The following is a 21,217-nucleotide window of genomic DNA, read 5'->3' as shown; positions in this document are numbered from 1 at the left end:
GAAGGACTATTAAAGTCTCTTTAGGTCAGTTTAGAATTAAATATATGGAATAACACATAGAATGATAGAGCTGTTGGGGACCTTTAGGCTTTTCTAGCACAATGTTCTTATTTTATAGATGAGGAAATGTAAAGGTAAAGTGACTGATCTGAACTCTCGATTCGCAGACTACTGACTATTTTACTATATTACATCATATATTCACTATATCATAGCATGTTGTACATATGTGGGAGAATTTCTCAGGCTCTCTGGATATGGATGATAGAGAAAACTTCTTGGCTTGTGTACAAAAGTTGTTGCTTCCTGATAAGCTTTGATTGACATGTAAAAGTAGAATGATATTTGTTTATGGAATGGTTAAAGTTGGATGTGAAAGCAGATGTTTCTTGCTTGCCCTATGGTTCTAAATATGACACTGTGATGTTTTCTTCTGCATATTGACTAAGTAATTCCCCATTCGTCTATAAAGGAAGAAAAAAGTGATGAAAATATATGATTATACTGGTTCCCAAAGTAGAATAATTTAATTCCATTAACCAGGTAAAATTCCATCCAAAGAAGAATGGCAAAAGTCATTTTCAGGAGAGCTTGTTCCGAATCACAATTCTAGACAGAAGTAGTTATTGTGCATGTAGAGGTCTCAGATCACTTTCTGAAGTTTTTCTTGTTTGAATTAGCAGAAGTGGAGCTTTTCTAGCACAATGTTCTTATTTTATAGATGAGGAAATGTAAAGGTAAAGGTAAAGTGACTGATCTGAACTCTGAAACTGAAGTTTTTCTTGTTTGAATTAGCAGAAGTGGAGCTTATTTATAGCTCCTAAGATTTCTTACATCACCTTCTGGGACTCAAACTCCTTAAACTTTAGAACTAGTCAGACATTAAAAGTGGAATTGGCCACTGCACTAAATGCAGGATTCTATTCACTAAGATCTTCAGAGCGTGGGTCCTCAGCCTCAGTTGGTCTTTCCTAAGAGGCAGGTTAGAAAAGCAAAATTGCAATAGTGAGACTGACCCATTAGTTCTATTAATTCAACAAGGGATATCTACTTAGTTACTAATCCCTCTACAAAGTACTGCATTTAAATATGATTCCCTTCAGAGAGGGAGGTTGCAGAAGTCTCATTCTATTTGTACAGTCATACCCTATGCAAAGCATTACTTAATGTTATTTTGCAGTAATATAGGAAAATACTTTGTAATAAAACTCTAATATAGTCACAAAAACTTAGAATAATTTTGTTTAGTTGACTACCAATTCATATAATTGATTATGTGGAATGAACTCCTTAACCTAATTTTGCCTAATATATTTTTTATAGACCTAGTTAGTGACTTGAGATGGGTATACCTGTGCAGTAAAGAGGCAGTGGGGGCAACTGACTAATTGTAGGGCTCAACCTGCCATTTAAAGAGCATCTCTGGATCCTGAGACTGAAAAAAATAATTCTAACAAAATTTTTTATTTTTAGAAATATTTTTTATTCTGACTTTAATTAACACAAAAGAGCATTTGTATACACATTGCAAAATAGAAAAGATTATATATGAAAGTATGAATCTCTATTCCATATTGCTTATTAAAAAGACTACATAAGAATCCCAGGTGACTTTCAAAACTCTCCTGCTTACCTTTTTTTTTTTTTTGGCAGGGCAATGAGGGTTAAGTGACTTGCCCAGGGCCACACTGCTAGTAAGTATCAAGTGTCTGAGGCCGAATTTGAACTCAGGCCTTCCTGAATCCAGGGCTGATGCTTTATCCACTACACCATCTAGCTGCCCCCTTGCCTCTTCTTTCAATTTGAATGATTAAAAAAGTTTTATTGGTGCTTTTTAATTTTACTGTCAATTCCTAAACAAAGTCTACCTTGCCCCATCACCAACAAATAGAACGCTTATTTGAAAAAGAAATATAGTAATTGAAAACAAACTAACACATTGGTTCTTTCATTCTCCTCTTATCACCACCTCCCTAAAGTGAGGAAGAAAGTATGTTGCATTATTAGTGCTCTGGACTATATACTGTCTAATCTTGAACATTACATTGATGTTAATTCTGATGTTCTTCAGTGTTGTCTTCATTTACATGATTATGGTCATTGTGAATACTGTTTTGAGTGGTCTACAATTCACTCACAAACTACTCAGTAGGATAGTTTTGAAGGTCTCTGTGGGTCAGTTCATATAGGAAGGTCTTATAAGTTCATGGGAAGAAGGTAATAATCAATTCCTGGTTTAAATAAATGTGGGAAAAGCAGAATCATGAATTTCTAGTTTTCCCACAGTGATTCAAATGAATAACAGATTTCATTAATCATTGATTTGATGAAGCATGATCCATTCTACTACTATTTATAAATCATTTCAGCTTTTTCAGTATAAAATACCAGATTAGCATATTTTGACCCAATGATGAGTTTATAGGAAATTAATATGGTTAGAATGAGTGTTGGTATTTTATCTCTACTTTTGGTTGTTTGCACCTGTAAAATTGATGATAACCTATTTTTTTTGTTTTTGTTTTTGCAGGGCAATGAGGGTTAAGTGACTTGCCCAGGGTAACATAGCTAGTTAAGTGTCAAGTGTTTGAGGCTGGATTTGAACTCAGGTCCTCCTGAATCCAAGACCAGTGCTTTATCCACTGCACCACCTAGCTGCCCTGATAACCTATTTTTAAAAAGTAAATGCAGATTCATCTTATTTTCCTGTGAAAAACCAGGGCCCAAGATGATGCTCATTCTACAGTTCAAGCTCCCCCTTCCTTTGGTGTGACTCCAAGCCATCTGCCACCGCTTGCCTGAAACAGGGGCCTGATGCTTATGATACAAATCCTTTTGGATTTTCCATGAGAACAAATAATAAATGAGAAGAAAATCCTATGTGTCATGGACTTGGTAGTTTTAAAAGTCTCTAATAAGCTGTTGAAATAGAGGCTGCAATGGGAGAATACAAAGTTCAGCATCAGTCTTGAGAAACAATACTGCAGGAGGGCTCTCAGGAACAGTCGCATCTTCTGTCAGGCCCCAGAAGGGTCTACTGAAGGAAGCAGCAGGCAGTCACTTATTGCTCATTAATATTATGTAGTACAGCAGGGGGATGTGCATTTCAAAGGGAGGCCAGAAGCAGCCTTAGCAGCACTTAATGGCACAACAACTTTTCTGACAGCTGGGGAGGTGATTCAGATGCACTCAGAGAAGGAGGGGGTGAGGTTGGGATTGGAGGTTCCCAAATCTAAGGAAATTCCTTCACTTTTGAAATAATCACACTTCATTCACATAAGTATTCATTTATAACAATGACACTTTAGTTATATCTACAGGGGTTGTCAATAAGGAAAGAAATACTTTTTTTTGTTTTGTTTTTTTGAGGAATGAGCATATTCCTTTGCTCTTCCCTAGGCACTGTTTTTTGAGAAAATTGATAATTTTTGAACCTTGAACAATAGGAAACTGGACCAGCTGTTATAACTGATGCAGAAAGAATGGAAGCTGGAGCCAGAGAAGGTGGTGATCTTAGTCCACAAGGGGCATCTAGAATGTCAAGATGCCTACCTCTTTCCCCCATCCCTGCCCCACAACTAGTTAAGGTATGATCAGAGCTTCAGAGACAAGAAAAAGCTCGTAGGAACCTAGATCTAAAGCTGGAAGGGGCCTGAGAGGCCACCAAGTACAACCTCCTCATTCTACAAATGATGTCTAGAGAGGTTTAATGTCTCTCCCAATGTCACGCAGGTAGTAAGGGCCTGATAAGGGATTTGAAAACTCTTGCTTTGTTTTCCTGCATGGATCCTAACAGAAGTATGTCATTACACAGGTGTAAACACATCTAATTCATCTGTCCTCCTCCTTTTTCACCTGTTCTTTGTTCTTCCCATCTTTGGCAATGGTACTGTGTGCAACAGGTTACTTCCACATCACCACCTAGGAAGTCTGGTGGTATGAAGGAATGTGGTTCATAGTTAAGTAACCTAAAAACAGGCTGTGAAGTAGAATTTGCATGGCCTAGAAAATGCCAATATTGTAAAAATGAAATATGTATATGTGTAAAAAAATGGTTATTATTCTAACATAAGGGGAAAAGTTCATTCTTTTTTTGAGATGCAGATTATGGAAAGATCAAAATGAGATTTTTAGTCCATGTACATATTTTCAGTAAATCATAGACATAGTTACATTTTCTTTGTTTCAGACAGTTGATCACTTTAGAATGTATTCAATTTTTTGCTGAGTACATTGGCCATTAGTTTTTTAAAAAATGATCCCTTTGGGGCAGCTAGGTGGCTCAGTGGATAGAGCACTGGTCCTGGAGTCAGGAGTACCTGAGTTCAAATCCAGCCTCAGATGTTTGACACTTACTAGCTGTGTGACCCTGGGCAAGTCACTTAACCCCAATTGCCACACACACACACACACACACACACACACACACACACACACACACACACCAAAAAAATCATCCTTTCCAGAAAGAAAAAAAGAACTGGAATATGTATGCAGATTGAACCATACTATTTCTCTTGTTTTGGTGCTGTTGTTTTTCTTTTTTGAGATTTTTCCTTTTTGTTCTGATTCTTCTCTTATAACATGACTAATGCAGAAATATGTTTAATGTTATTGTACATATATAACCTATATCAGATTGCTTGCTGTCTTGGGGAGGGGGAGGGAGGGGAGGGAGGGAGAAAAATTTGAAACTAGAAATCTTATAAAAACAAATGTTGAAGACTATCTCTACATGGAACTGGAAGCATATTATAAAATGCTTTTATAATAAAATTTTTTTAAAAAATGATCCTTTTATTCTTTTTTTCCTCAAAACAAATCCTGGGGCAGCTAGGAGGCACAGTGGATAGAGCACTGGCTCTGGAGTCAGGAGGACCTGAGTTCAAACCTGGCCTCAGACACTTAATGCTTACTAGCTGTGTGACCCTGGGCAAGTCACTTAACCTTAATTGTCCCTCAAAAACAAAACAAAAAACCCCAAATCCTTATCAAGGATCTACCTCTCTGCCCTCTAACTCTACATTTTGCTGAAAAAAGTGCTATTCATGTCTCCAGTGACCCCATAGCCACTTAAAGATCAGTCCTCATCCTCTTCTCTGCATCATTTGAGAGTTTTTTCTTTTTTCTTTTAAAAGACTGGGTAGCCCTATCTAGCCAAGGTCAAAAGTGGAAAGACTGCTTATTCACAGGCCCAATCCCATTCATTGTCAAGGGAGCTTTGACCTACTCCATTTCTGATTTGGACCTTATTATCACTTCTTAGGTCAGCTGATGACACTGTTCTTGGGGAATGATAGTATTAATGATGAACTTAGTGTGGACAGGTGATTACTTTATCCCACTGAGGCTCAGCACTCTTAATATTATGAGTTCTACTTCAGTCTCCCTTAGTAGCTGGGATGACAGATATCCACCACTGAACCTAATTATCACTTGATACTGTTGACAACACCATACTCCTTAAAAGTATATTTTCTAATGGCTTTGGTGACACTGGACTAGCTAGTTTGCTTTCTAACCACCCCACTTTGTCTTCTCAGCTTGTTTCTCCTTTTACTGAATGTGGGGATCCCCTGAAGGTTTTCTCTTTGACTACCTTTTCTTTCTCCATGTCCCCACTCTTAGAGACCTCATCTACTCTGATAGCTTTAACAAACATCTCTATAAAGATGGCTCCCAAGATATTTCTAGCCCTGACCTCTTACTAGGATCTAGCATTTACAACTCCTTGTTGGATATTTATACTTGGATATTCCTGTTATCTCAAACTAGCTCCTTTTCCTGATGTGTTTATTCCTATTAGAAGCACCACTATTTTTCTATGATCATATTGTATAATCATCTTTAACCATTCTTCATGGCCCTTTATATTTCATCAGTCACAAAATCTTCTAACAGATTAAATTTCTTGACAGGGATTGCTTTGTTTTTGTCTTTGTATCTCTAGCCCACAGCACAGTACTTGACACATGGAAATTTAGTATCTTGCCTAAGGTAGCACAGGTAGTAAGTAGAAGACATGGTATTTGAAACCATGTGCTTTGACTCACCACATGGATAATAACAGAAATTAGTGACATGGGTAGGCAGCTAGGTGGTACAGTGGATAAAACCCTAGGCTTGGAAGCAAGAAGTCTCATCTGCACGAGTTCAAATTTGGCCTCAGACATTTACTAGCTGTGTGACCCCAGGCAGGTAATTTAACCTTATTTGCCTCAGTTTCCTCATCTGAAAAAATGAGCTGGAGAAGGAAATGGCAAACCACTCTAGTATCTTTGCCATGAAAACCTCAAATGGGGTCACAAAGAGTTGGAAACAACTTAAAACAACAACATTTTAGAAAAGGAGTTGCAATAGATACTCTCTAATATCTTTTTCAACTCCAAATCCATGTTCTTACCATCTATCCAAAGTTAGGATTCTATGTCTAATCTATTACTAGAACATCAGCTCAGTGGGCCTCAGTTTCTTCACTTGCAAAATGGGAGGGTTGACTAGATAGCTTTTTTTTGGGGGGGGGGAAGGGCAATGAGGGTTAAGTGACTTGTCCAGGGTCACACAGCTAGTAAGTGTCAAGTGTCTGAAGCCAGATTTGAACTCAGGTCCTCCTGAATCCAGGGCCGGTGCTTTATCCACTGTGGCACCTAGCTGCCCCCGCCAACTAGGTGCTCTGACTAGCTATCTTTTTCCCCAAAATTTGATCTCCCTATCTAGCCCAGTCTGGATGGAGAGCAGTCACATGCAGGCCTGAATCCATTGCTTATTAGCACAGAATCTATTTCTAGAGTAGGCTGCTTTGCCTTTCCTTAGACAGCTGGGTGGCCCTCCACTCCTAAAGAGTCGCCATATTGGTGCCAAACTTAGTGTGGACACTGATCGGCTTAACCTACTGCAGCTCAGAACTCCAGAATCCAAGCCTTAGCATCCCCCAGGCAGAGATTGCAGGCATGTGTCCACCAGGCCTGGCTGACTATCTAATTTTTAAGACCCTTTCTAGCTCTGACATCCTAAATAAGAACAAAGTATGGGATTAGAAAATCTTGAGCTCTGACTATGCCTCTATTGCTACAACCTGGCACAAGTGGGCAGGTTTCCTTCCTGTCCTCCTTAACCCTTTCCCTGTCCCACAATCCTTCATCTCTTTCTATTGTCAGGCAGGATGATTTGGAAGGGGATTTGTACTCTCCTTTACTAATGAAAAATTCATCCTTGAGAAAAGATTCATCAATGATACCAGCAGTCAGACCTGTCTTTTTCTTTTCTTTTTCTTTATTGCTTACAAGCATAGGTCTCACACTGGCTCATTTAAAATTCCAGGGCTCAAGAAAGGTACTTGGGAGTTCTTAGACTCTTCATGTTCTGATCTCCCAGGTAGTAAGCAACTCAAAGTGAGTCACAACTCTCCAAATGAAAGGTGAGTGAGAATAACGAATGCTCCCTGGACACGGGTTCTTTTGATGCTCCACTTTCTGATTTTGGGGCCCAGAACAACACAGACCAGATGACTATTTTAGGTCATTTTATTTCAAGTCTATGACTCGGGCAAATTTAGCATCTTCATTCTCATTCTGTAACAGATAACGCATCCAAAGAATCCTTAAAACAATCACACTGAGCACATAATTGATGACCCTATAATAAATAGGGTGCAGAGGGAGATATTTATTTTCCTTACAGAATTATAGAATTTTAGAGTTGGAAGGGACCTAAAACTAAAAGGCCATTTATTTCAAACTCCTTAATCTTATAGATGAAGAAACTCAGGCACATTGAAGGAAGGTGATTTCCCCAAGGTCACATTGTAGCTAATGTGGAACTAGAACCCAGGACCCCTGCCTTCTAGTTCACTTCTCTCTTAGATCTACCTAGTAGGGGCCTTTTTCAAAGACAGCAGAGATCAGGAAAAACATTGAAAATTATGGAAGGAAGGTTTTTCCATAATTGGGGAAAAAATAAGGGCTACTTAGAAGAAACAAGTGAAGATGCTGGATTTCCTTAGTGGGTACTCTTTTCTAGTAAGGATCTCTTCATAATAAGGTGACTCCAAGGACTTCTGTTGTAAGGACACAGAGATCATTAACTCTGACACTAACCTTGGGTTAGACCCCCAACCTCGGGTATTACTGCTTTAAAAGGGCTTTTAAAGGCCATCTCAACACATAGGACTGATAGCAATAAGTGTCAATGCAGTATGAATAGTGACGTTGGGTCAGCAGTTCATTTCTCCAATGAAGTCACATAATATAATGAGTAACTGGAAGATTTTTATCCTCATTATGGCCTCTTTTGCTCAGTTCTTTTCCAGGCTGTTTATTACCTAAGCATTGGCTCTCCTCTATTCTCTATTTCAGCCCTTGGTGAAGTATTTCAATTCTACTCTGCTCTCTACACTCAAATCTTTTGTCCCCTTGTCCTAAGAATGATCATGCTGGGGCAGCTAGGTGGCACAGTGGATAGAGCACCAGCCCTGGAGTCAGGAGTACCTGAGTTCAAATCTGGCCTCAGACATTTAACACTTACTAGCTGTGTGACCCTGGACAAGTCACTTAACCCCAATTGCCTCACTAAAAATTAAAAAAAAAAAAAGAATGATCATGCTGTGGGTAGCCTAGGTGGTGAAGTGGGTAATACACTGGGCCTGGAGTCAGAAAGACCCGAGTTCAAATAGAGACTCAGACATTTACTAGCTGTGGGTCCTTGGACAAGCGACTTAAGCTCTGTTTGTCTCTGTTTTTCTCATCTGTAAAATGGGGATGATCAGAGCATCTACTTACCAGGGTTGTTGTGAGGATCAAATGAGATCATATTTGTAAAGTCCTTAACAGTGCTCGGAACATAGTAGGAGTTATATAAATGCTATTATTGCTGCTGCTACTACTACTACTCTACTACTACTACAACTATTATTATTATTGTTGATCCCCCTCGATGCTTGAGCTTTCTCTCTGTTGATTATCTCCAGTTTATTCTGTATGGCATTTATACATAGGTGGCATATCTCTCCTTTAGACTTATTTCCTTGAGAGTTGGAACTATTTTTCACCTTTATTTGTCTGTCCAGCACATAGCACAGTGTCTGGCAGATGGTAAATGCTTAATAAATGCTTGTTGACTTGACTTGAGTACTGTGGAGTTTGTGATAATGGTATTTTGCTTATATATGCAAATCTGAAATCTACGTGAACACACAGATTTTGCCTGTAGCACTTCAAGTTTTACTCCCTTTTTATACAAAGGAAGTCAAGATCTAATGCTGAGTAAGAGAGTTTTAATGAAAAATAAGGTAAAGAAATTGTATCAGATTCAGATAAGCTTGAGGTTTATTTTTGAGTTTTTTCTTTTATAACCACATAAATTAGCACCATGTACTAATAAAAAATGTAAAAAGATATTAGGTCTAATGTTCTTTACAATATGAAACCCAAAACAACTATTTTTTCTGTGTTTTTTTGGGGGGATTATTTCTTCTCCTAAAAATAACCTTCTCAAGGTGGTTGTAAGATTGCCCCTGTTTAATGAGGCAAATCCAGGAAACCTATACACACATGTGTGTGTGCATGTGTGCATATATGTATACATAAATGTATATGAGTAAAATGTATGTATGTATTTTAAGTCCCTGTGATACTCACTATGTTACTTTATTATTCTTAAATCCTTCTGGGATAGGGCATTCTACAATTTTCCCTGGAAATATTCAACTAGATTCTTAACCTTGAAAGGCACCATAGAGAGCAATATTTCCAGTCTCCCACTCAGTGCAGAAATTCTATTCACACTATTCCTTATAGATAACCATCTGCTTCAACATTTCCAGCGATGGAAAGTTCATTTCCTAAAGAAGCTACTTATTCCATGGCTAGACAGCTCTAAGAATTAAAGTCTTTCCTTTTATTTAGCCTAAATTTACATCCCTCCACTTCCTAACCACTGGTCCTGGTCATGCACATCTGGAAATCAGAGAACAAATCTCTCCCTCTAAATTTACATCCCTTCACTTCCTAACCACTGGTCCTGGTCATGCACATCTGGAAATCAGAGAACAAGTCTCTCCCTCTTTTACATACTAGCCCTGAAAATTGGAAGATAGCAATTCATCATTGAGGTGAGTGAAAGAATCCTGGATTGGGAATCAGAAGACTTGGGTTCAAATTCATTAGCAGTGATCCTGGCCATCCTTAACCCCCTTCAACATCAGCATCCTCATCTATAAAATGAGGCAATAGGGCTCGATGACCTCTAAGATCTCTTTCAGTTCTAAACTTATTATCCCACCAGAGAGTTGAACTAGATGTCCTCTTAAAATCTCTCCATCCATGATCTGACATCTCTCCGTATTTTTTTTTTTCTACTTGTTAAAAATCCTCATAATATGCTTCTCAGGTACTTCAGCTTTCTGGTCATGGTCCAGTTTGTCTCTGGCCGTACATTTATTTGCATATAGGACCATAGATTTGGAGCTGGCGGAGACTTTAGGCATCTAATTCAATGCCCTCATTTTCCAGAGGAAGAAATTAATCCCGAGGAGGGTTAAGTGATTTGCTCAAACTCATGCAGGTGACGTTAGAAGCTAGATTTGAGCTCTGGCAGAGGTCCTCTGACTCTGGAGCCAGCTCTCTTTCCACTGCCTCTAATCTGTTATAGTTTTTAATTACTTGGGCAATTGTTGAAGATGCCATCCTTGTGCCATAGGGAGCCATCTCTTGTTGTGGGGCTCATGTTCTTACTGTACAGTGATCTGTGAACCCACCTTTGCCAAAGTCTCATCATCGAGGTGATTCTTCTGAATCACATGTTGAAGCGCGAAATAGATCTTCTCCTGAAGTTTCTGGACCTTTCGAGGTTCTATCAGCCAGGCTCGGTCTGACAAAGGGAAAAAAAAGGAAGTGATAAAGATGGAGACCAGAATTTTTTTTTTTTAAAGGCTTTGGTTTCATTTACCATCAACAAAGACAAATCCCACATCTCCAGCTCCACAACAGGCTGCTTTTGAGGCCATCTTTCCAAATTTGCGATAAATGACACAGGAAATCATGCTTAGCAAAAAATATGCTGGTTTCAGAACTTCTTAATGTCTTTCTTCTTTTTTTTTGCAGGGCAATGAGGGTTAAGTGACTTGCTCAGGGTCACACAGCTAGTGTCATGTCTCTTTCTTCTTTTTTTTTTTTTTCCTTTTTTTTTTTTTTTTTTTGAGGCAATTGGGGTTAAGTGACTTGCCCAGGGTCACACAGCTAGTAAGTGTTAAGTGTCTAAGGCCAAATTTGAACTCAGGTACTCCTGACTCCAGGGCCGGTGCTCTATCCACTGCGCCACCTAGCTGCCCCGTGTCTCTTTCTTCTTAATCACACATTATATCTCTCTATCCTGACAGAAATCTAGCCTTGGTTTCTGTAATGCAAAGTAGAAATGAATAATCTGTCTAGGAGGAAAAAACACTTTGAGGTAGAATAGCCCTGATTTTCAGGAAGGCTTGTCACTGCCACACACTTAGGCTTTCTATCCAGTATTGAAAAGAAGCTGTTTTATGCTTTGTGTAGGATTAATATAAACTGATGCTGGGACTTCTCTCTTTAAATCCATTTCTCCCCCAGTTATTAGGCTTTGTTGGTTGTTGGTAGTGTTGATGGGAAATTACAATACTTATCTTCTGGATGCTTCATATAAAACAATGTGCTAGGAGTCAGCTTGGTGGACTGGCCTCAAATTGGAACTGACCCATTCACAGCCTTAGGAATATAAATTAGCTTTCCTGACGAGTCAGTATGAATCTCTAGATGCTGAATAGATATCCATGGAAAAACCTGGGCATAATACTCCTGACTGCAGTTCAAGTAAGGTGAGCAACTTGATTCTGTAATTCTAGAAGGGACCATGACAACTTTACCCAACAGTTAAGCAAACCCTTACGTAAGCGAACACAAAAGCCCTCAGTGACTATTGTCATTCGGTTTAAATTTAGTCGCTCTTCCCCTCCCTTCCCAGAGCCGTCTGGTATGAAACAGTCTGCCACTATTGTGGGGTAGTCTTGGGAAGAGTGGAGACTGGTATGAGAGAAGGCCCAGTGGGGCTCAGGATTCTGCCTAGTGGGAGGGCTACTGCTACCTGTGATTCTCCTTATCCTGCTGAGAAGGTGGCTCCAAGCCAGCATGACGATCACAGTGTTAAAAGGATGACTGAAGGTTATTGATGTAGAGCTGTTGGCGGGTTAGAAAATTTCCATAAAGTAGACAGGGCAAAATCCTATGATATTGCAAGGTGGTTAGGTGGTGTAGTGGATGGAGTGCCAAACTTGGGGTCAAGAAAACCTGAGTTCGAATCCAGCTTCAGACATACTAGCTGGGTGATCCTGAATTAATCACTTAACCTCTTGCAGCCTCAGTTTCCTCATCTGTAAAATGGAAATGATAATAGCACCTACCTGCCAGAGTTATTGGGAAGATAAAATAAGCTAATATGTGTAAAGTGCCTTGCAAATCTTAAACCAATTTATAAATGTTAGCTTAATAGCTAACTTTTTAACCTTAATAGCTAATTATTATCCTATCAAGCCAGGCAGAATTTTGGTGGGGTTTGGAAGATGGGAGAAGGACACAGAGGATTAGCAAGGCTACACATGGAAGATAAGAAAAACGGGGAAGTGGCTCATAGTTCACCTGGAAAGCTTCAGACAAATGTTGTCCAGGGTAGTCCCTCCCAGGCTGCAGAAAAACTATGATTTTATTGACCGTACACAATTTTTGGCATCTGCAACAAAGTAGGCCATGGTGGGAGCCAGGGATTCACATTTAGGTTCAGGATTACCCATAAATCAGGAGTGTGAGAAGTTTGGTTAAATTGCGTTTAAGAACCTGATGCTAGCTCTTTACTGACATGGGCCCCATTTGAAAAGAAAAAGGGGAAAGTTTCTTATTCAGATTCCTCTTTTGGGCAGAGGACTTAGTGAAACCTTTTCTCTTTTACCTACTGACCCATTGCTTTGGATTTCATTATTTAAAAAACATATTCCGGGGCAGCTAGGTGGAGCAGTGGATAGAGCACTGGCCCTGGAGTCAGGAGTACCTGAGTTCAAATCTGGCCTCAGACACTTAACATTTACTAGCTATGTGACCCTGGGCAAGTCACTTAACCCCAATTGCCTCACCAAAATAATAATAATAATAATAATAAAATTTAAAAATAAAAAAACATATTCCACGGATACAAGCAAATTTCATGAAAACCTCGAAATAAGAGAGAGGAGAGAGAGAATAATAGAAGGGAAATTACATAGGCTGCCATTACTGCCAGGAATAGTTAGTGGTATCTGTTAGTCTATGTAGATATTTTTAAAAGATCATCACACCTCCATGTCTGAGGAACTGTGTGAAGTAAGGGTATATTCAGAATACTTTATTTCAGACAAAGCCTTGTAAGAGAGCAGTAGTGACCCTCAGAAGGATAACTGTTCTCCACCCAGAATGATGTGCTAAAAACCCATAAATGCTTTATTAGAAAGAGCAAGGCCTCCAAAACAACATGAAAACTTGAGACTGGTGTCCTTGATTAAGATACTGAGTGTAACAGTGCCATCTGTTCTGGTCTAATTTCAGAAAAAAAAAAAAACCAACCATAATCCTCTTCTAGAGCCATAGAAGAAGGTGAGAACTTGTTAGGATGGGAGGAAGGAAAGAAGGGAGGAAAGAAGAGAAGGAAGGACAAAAGGAAGAGAAGGAATGGAAGAAGGAAAGAAAGATAGGGAGAGAGACAGAGACAGAAATAGAGACACAGAGACAAAATAGAGACAGAGAGAAATAGAAACAGAGACAGATGGATAGACAGAGACAAAACCAGAGAGAGACACAGAGAGAGACAGAGCAAGAGAGACAGAGAGAGCGAAACAGAGAGACAGAGAAGAGAGAGGAAGAAAAAGATAGCATCAATGAAAAATTGAATTTATGCACTCAAATCCTTGAGACCCCTGAAGAAAAGGAGGCCTGGCTCTTCTTCAGTGGATCTTGAAAGAGATCAGCAAAAGGAGGGCTGTTCACTTTTTTTTTTTTTAGTGAGGCAATTGGGGTTAAGTGACTTGCCCAGGGTCACACAGCTAGTAAGTGTTAAGTGTCTGAGGCCGGATTTGAACTCAGGTAGTCCTGACTCCAGGGCCGGTGCTCTATCCACTGTGCCATCTAGCTGCCCCTGCTGTTCACTTTTTATGATGACAAAGAGAGAAGGAGAAGGTGAAGGAGAAGAGAGTGAGAGTTTGCACGCAGCCCTCCCTACCTGGAGATATCAGCACAGCAGATGAGAACAAGGCAATCTCTTCCTCGGTCAGTTGCAAGGAACACAAATTCTTTGCAAAGTCAAATGCTTCATTCACCAGGTCATCAGAACCTGAAAATGAACAAGAGAAATTCATTCGAGAAAAGCTGATCTTTGTATACTTACTTAAAGGGCTTGTATACTGGCCACCCTTAGAGCTATCTTTCTGAAACCCTGTTCTCACCTAAAAGGTTTAAGAATACTTACAAGATAGAAGGCCCAGTCTTAGCAGCTAAGTGATACAGCTATAGGGTGTATGAAGTTGGCAAATCCTGAGTTCAAATCCAGACTTAGACACGTACTAGCAGGGTGACCTTTGGGCAAGTCACTTCACCTCTATTCCTCATCTGTGAAAAGGGGATAATAAGAGCACCTACTTCCCAGGGTGGTTATGAGAATCAAATGAGATATTGTAGTGCTTAGTATAGTACCTGGCACATAGAAAGTACTATAAGGATATTAGATATTTATTATTATGAGTTCAAATCCAGAATCAGACACCAGCTAGGTGGCTTTTGGGCAAGTAAGTTAACATCTATTTGCCTTAGTTTACTCATCTGGAAAAGGGAGTCATAATAGCAGCTACCTCCCAAGGTTGATGTTAGGATCAAAATAAAATATTTTGGTAAAATGCTTAGTGCAATACCTAGCACATATCAGGTATGATATAAATGCTAGCTTTTACTATTATTATATTATATTATAAATGCTATTATTATATTATATTATAAATGCTATCATTACTATTATTAGTCGTAGTAGTAGAAGCAGCAGTCTTATGGGTCAAACTCAGAGTCTTGAAGAGCAGAAGGTAGACTAAATCCTTTTGGAATCGAACTAGGGGATGTAGAACTTCTGGGTGCTTTATGCCAGTGATGTCAAACTCAAATAGAAATAGATCCTTAGAGGCTGCATATGGTCTTAGGAAACTACCACTTAATATCATCTATGTTATGTTGCATTTTAATTTAAGTAAACATTTCCCAATTTCATTTTTCTTTTTAGTGAGGCAATTGGGGTTAAGTGACTTGCCCAGGGTCACACAGCGTGTTAAGTGTCTGAGGCTGGATTTGAACTCAGGTCCTCCTGAATCCAGGGCCAGTGCTTTATCCACTGCGCCACCTAGCTGCCCCCTTTCTTTCTTCCTTCCTTCCTTCCTTCCTTCCTTCCTTTCTTTCTTTCTTTCTTTCTTTCTTTCTTTCTTTCTTTCTTTCTTTCTTTCTTTCTTTCTTTCTTTCTTTCTTTCTTTCTTTCTTTCCTTCCTTTCCTTCCTTCCTTCCTTTCTTCCTTCCTTCCTTCCTTCCTTCCTTCCTTCCTTCCTTCCTTTCTTTCTTTCTTTCTTTCTTTCTTTCTTTCTTTCTTTCTTTCTTTCTTTCTTTCTTTCTTTCTTTCTTTCTTTCTTTCTTTTTTCTTTTTAGGGAGGCAATTGGGGTTAAGTGACTTGCCCAGTGTCACACAGCTAGTAAGTGTTAAGTGTCTGAGGCTGGATTTGAACTCAGGTCCTCCTGACTCCAGGGCCAGTGCTCTATCCACGGCGCCACCTAGCTGCCTCCCAATTTCATTTTAATCTGGTTCAGACAGGACTTGAGTGTTTTGCAGGCAGGAAGCCTGATGGTAAATTTTGACACAGGCTCTACATCAAGGGGAGAAAATAGTTGAATCACAGAATTTCAGAGTTGGATGGGAACACAGTGATCATTTAGACCAGCTCATAAGCCAAATGGAATTCCTGCTCCAACAGGCCTACCAAAAGATCACCTGGCCTCTCCTTGGAGATGTTCAATGAGAAGAAACACACCTATTAAGACTGCAGGAAGCTGTAATTGTTAGGAAGCTTTTTCTGACATTGTTTCTTTGCCATTTCCAATAGTTGTCTCTACATCTATCCCCTGGGACTATGAAGAACAGGTGTAATCTCTCTTTTCTGTGGCAGCAATTCAAATATCTGAAGACAATTGATCATATATGCCCTGAGTTTTTCTCTTCTCTAGGTTAAAGATTCTCAGTTTCTTTAACCAACGCAGAAAGCCGGGGCTCAAGGCCAGTCACCATGTTGGTTGCCTTCTTATGGATGCTCTTCAGCTTTTAATGTCTTTACTAAACTGTGGTGGTAAAAAAGTAAAAGGGTTGGACTAGCTGTTTTCCAAGATTCCTTCCAGCTCGAAATTTTATGATCTTAAGAGTTTTTTTTATGGGCCTGCAATTAGATTTTTATTGTAGTCACTCTCTGGAAAACTAGTTGGTAGACTACAGGCATCTTAGAAAAGAAGGAAACAGAGTAAATTAAAGGAATTGAATATAGGCATGTAAGTGAAGGTAATAGATAGCACACTGACTTAGAATCGGGAAGACCTGAGTTTGAATTCTACCCCCAAAACTTACTAGCTGTGTGACGTCAGGGTAAGTAACTTCACCTGTTTCAGCCTCATCTGTTAAATGGGTATACCAGGACTCATTTCACAGGGTTTTTGTGAGGCTCAGCTGAGGTAACATTTTGCCAACCTCAAAGCACTATATAAATGTTAGTTGTTATCATTATAGTGAATTAGCAATCCTATAGCATTCCCAAGTTAATTTTTATTTTATGAGGCTGGAAATTTTCCATAGATGTTTGTCAAGTCTTTTCCTCCTTTCTTGAAAACTAAGCCTTGGAGACAAAGTGGATGGACATGTATCAACTGCATGGAAGGAATAGTGCCAACCTTGACCTAATTGCTGCCAGCCGACTAGATCAGCTAACAGCATGGGCAAGGAAAAGTGGTGTCCTGCTTTGGCATTTAAGGGCATGGTATGGAACAGATGAAACCAAGGACTTTGGAAACTTTTCCTGGAAGCAGTCCAGGTTTGCTAATGCTCTTCAATCATGCTTTGGTGCCTGAGTGGCTTGATAAGGCTGATGAAAACATTCCAATCAGACAGTGTTCTACCAGAGTAGAGGTCCCCTGTAGACCAGTACCATAGGTTGATAGGTCATCATAGGTATAGCATATATAGTTGTGAAATCTAGAGTTGGAAGGAATCTTAGAGACCATTTAATTCAATCTCCTCATTTTATGGATAAGGAAACTAAGAGGGAAAGGAATGGGGAAGGGAAGAGAAGGGAAAGAAAAGGAAAGGAAGGGAAATGAAAGGAAAAGACAGGATGGAAGGGAATGAACATTTACAGAGTGTCTACTATGTGGTAGGCATTATGTTAAATGCTTTATAAATACATTATCTCATTTGATCTAAGGCTCATAAAGTTTAAGGGACTTTTTTTTTCTTTTTCTTTTTTTTTTGTGAGGCAATTGGGGTTAAGTGGCTTGCCCAGGGTCACACAGCTAGTAAGTGTCAAGTGTCTGAGGCCGGATCTGAACTCAGGTCCTCCTGACTCCAGGGCCAGTGCTCTGTCCATTGTGCCCTGGAACTTTTTAAAAAAACTCTCTTTTAAGTGGCCAAAGTAGTACTGGAACTCAGGCTCTGTGATACTAAATTCAGGGCCTTCTATTGGACCACTATTTCTAACTTTGGTATTTCAAAAGACTCAGCCTATAGCCCATTTTTTTCATCTATGCCCCCTTGCCAAGCTCAATAAGCCTGGCCATGATTAATAGATAGCACATCACTGTCTTTGATAGGGCATGGATGATGTAATGTCTAGTTTAATTAGATATCATAAGCAAGTATCATTAATTCATGCCAAGAATGAAATTGTAAGTATTGTCATCTTTTAAATATAAATGCTACCCAAGACAGGCTGGGACCACCTGGGGAACTTGGGTACATTTCGAAAACCACTGTATAAAGTAGATGCTTTTTAAAAAATAGATTCAATTAGAGGGAACCCTAGTCTTTCTCAGCAACTGAGCTGGGGTCTCGGCCAAAGTGAGAAATGTCTTTCAATACTGTCTTGTCTTTAATGTAATTTTTAGCAGGCTCTGTGATTCTTCTATTTCTCAGGTGTGGAGTCAACTTCACCATAGTTTGAATAAAAATACATTTAATAAGCACTTACTATGTGTAAAATACTATTTTAAGGGCTAGAGATGCAAATAATGAAAGTAGAAGACAGACCTTATCCTCAAGAAGCTTTGCATTCTAATTGGGCAAGACCATATACATAGGACATGTTAAAATGAATTATTCATCCTTGCTCTAGCCAGGGCTGGAGCCCATAGGCACATACACCTTAAGGGTGAGGAAGCTGATTGTAACTAAAAAGAAAAAAAACAACAACAAACCTCAATGCATCCACTAAAAACAAACTTACCTAAGGCTTTGAACATTTGCATTCCTCCATACTTTCCTTCAAACAGAACAGTGTTGTTTAGTGGGTTGAAGGCACGACACATTCTCACTAAAACCACTTCCAAGCAACCTGTCCAGGTGAAAAAATACAGTAATAAAGATTCGTTAAAGTAGTCATGCCACTGTGGGGAACATTTTTTAAAAATTCATAAACTCAGTCCATTTATTCTCCTCCAAGCCAAATCTTTCCTGATCTTCTAAAATGGTCACTGCTTATCCTCTCCTTATATTACCTTGTATTTATTTACTTGAGCAAATATTGTATCTAGGCAAGTGGAATATAACCTTCGCGAGGGCAGGGATGTTTAATTTTGTATTTTTAGTCCCAAGCAGAATGCTTTACAAATAGACAGCACTTAATACATGGTAGGTAAATCGAATTAGCTATTTATTTAGCATTTAGTAAGCTGCAAGGCACTTTTGCTGGGGAGGGAGGAGAGAATACAGATATAAAGAAGATTGCAATCCAATTTTATTTTATTTCATTTTGTTTTTACTTTTGTTCTCAACCTGTGATTTCATTGGTGAAAGGAACTTCTGGGGAAGAAATGCTCAATGAAGATCATCAATTACTCTGTAAGTTATAGTTTCAGAGGGCACAGAATATATATATATATGTGCATATGCACATGCATACATAGATATGTGCCATGGGTATTTCATATACAGATATGTATATACACATGTGTATGACATGCCCATGGGCATAAGAATGGGAAAAGCTGCATGGGACAGGTAGCACTAAAGTATGGGTAGGATGCCAATAGGCTTGTTTTAGCTGCTACTGTTCTAGGGAGCAAATGACCCTTGATGCTTATGTAAATTACAAAATAATGTGAAGGATACAACTTATTTCCAAGATGGCAATGATTGGAGGTTACAGTATGTCTATTGTACCTTATTTATGGAGTAAAGATTATGAATTGTGTACAATGAGAATGAGTTAATCCTCAATTATCTGTCTTAATTGACTTTAACGTGGTAATGTAGATAAAACAAAATAGTGGATCATAGTCAAAAGCCATTATATTTGGCTCTGGGAGATGTGATCTGGCTATTTTGTGAAAGATAGGTGCCATTCTAATTCTATTTGTCTTTACATTAGTTCCTTGAGCATTTAGTTAGGCCTGGAGAGGTGACCCAGAAATGTATTAGATTGCAAGGAAAAGTGAGGATGGTATTAAAAATTTGTTTTTAAAAACTGAAAAGCAAATGGTTCTATATTTTTTTCAGTGATATTGCCTGGATGGCGGAAGATTTGTTTAATTTGCCTAGAGAAAGGGTTCTTAACTGGCGGTCTATGAACTTAAAAAAAATGTTAAGTATTTCAATATAACTGGTTTTCCTTTGTAATCCTATGTATTTCATTTTGTTCATTTAAAAACATTATTCTGAGGAGGGGTCCATAGGCTTCATCTGACTACCAAAAGGGGTCTGAGACACACACACACACAGTCTTGCCCTAGAAGATGCTTAATATTGTAGTATGCATATAACTGAATTTAGTAAACACCAGGTGAACAGAGACAAAGAGAAAGGGTTCAGAATTTGAACCACTTCACTTCAGAATATCAGAGACAAGGCTAACACCAATGAAACAGTCTCAGATACCATAAAGCAACCCAATGATACATTTTGGAAACTTTTTATGATATCTGACATATCTAAGGGTCATAATCTTTCCTGATGTGTTTGCATATATGTGTATACACACAACTCAAGAGCTAAGTTCTTTTAGTTAATTCAGTTCAGTAGCTGAGGGTAGAGTTTCTTTTCCTAGTCACAAAAACAAGGGCAGAAGCACAAAGTTAAGTGCAATTTGGGAGATGATAAACTTTAGCCAAATCCTTCTTGTGGTTTTCCGACTAGACAGATGCCAAGATCTTGAAACAGATGTTTAAGAAATATGCTGGAGGCAGCTAGGTGGCACAGTGGATAAAGCACTGGCCCTGGATTCAGGAGGACCTGAGTTCAAATCTAGCCTCAGACACTTAACACTCACTAGCCATGTGACCCTGGGCAAGTCACTTAACTCTCACTGTCCCACCAAAACACCAAACCAAACCAAAACAAACAAACAAAAAAAGAAATATGCTTCTAGGACTCCATTGCTGCCAATGCCCCATAAGGACAATAGAAGCAGTTTTCCCGACTATAAGCTTCTTACCTTTTCTCCTCTCTTGCTAGCCAAATGAGTGACACTGAAGAGGGCATTTCAACTGTACTTTTAGCCTAGACTATCAATCAATCAAGACTTATTAAGTGCCTATCATATACCAGGCACCTTGCTAAGTACTGAGGATACAAAAAGATGAAAAAGACAGTCCCTGCCCTAAAGGAGCTTACAATTTAATAAGGGAGACAACATGAAAGCAAATATATATAAAACAAGCTATATGCAGGATAAATAGAAGATAATTAACAGAGGGAAGGCATTAAGGGGATGGGGAAGGGGATGGGGAAGGCTTCCTGTAGAAGGTAAAATTTTAGTTGGAACTTAAAGGAAGCAAGGGAGGTCAGTAGGCAAAGCAGAGGAGAGAGAGAGAGAGAAAGTTCCAGGCATAAGGGACGGCCAGAGAAAATGCTCAGATCTGAGAAATGGAGTGTGGTGTTTGTGGAAGAACCAGGT

General features: G+C 39.1%; 1 protein-coding gene across 1 annotated transcript in view; it reads right to left on the bottom strand.

The window, feature by feature from the left end:
* The window catches only part of RORB (RAR related orphan receptor B), a 272,313-nt gene that overhangs the window by 8,639 nt on the left and 242,457 nt on the right, over positions 1-21,217 (bottom strand). Inside the window, exons 7-9 of the mRNA XM_043973634.1 lie at positions 18,551-18,658; positions 14,263-14,373; positions 10,754-10,866 (exon numbers count right to left, since the gene is read on the bottom strand). Coding sequence (XP_043829569.1) covers positions 10,754-10,866; positions 14,263-14,373; positions 18,551-18,658 — 332 coding nt within the window. The remainder of the gene's footprint in view (positions 1-10,753; positions 10,867-14,262; positions 14,374-18,550; positions 18,659-21,217) is intronic.

Source organism: Dromiciops gliroides, chromosome 1, assembly GCF_019393635.1.
Source record: "Dromiciops gliroides isolate mDroGli1 chromosome 1, mDroGli1.pri, whole genome shotgun sequence".
NCBI lineage: Eukaryota > Metazoa > Chordata > Mammalia > Microbiotheria > Microbiotheriidae > Dromiciops > Dromiciops gliroides.
This window is presented reverse-complemented; position numbering and strand designations above follow the sequence as displayed.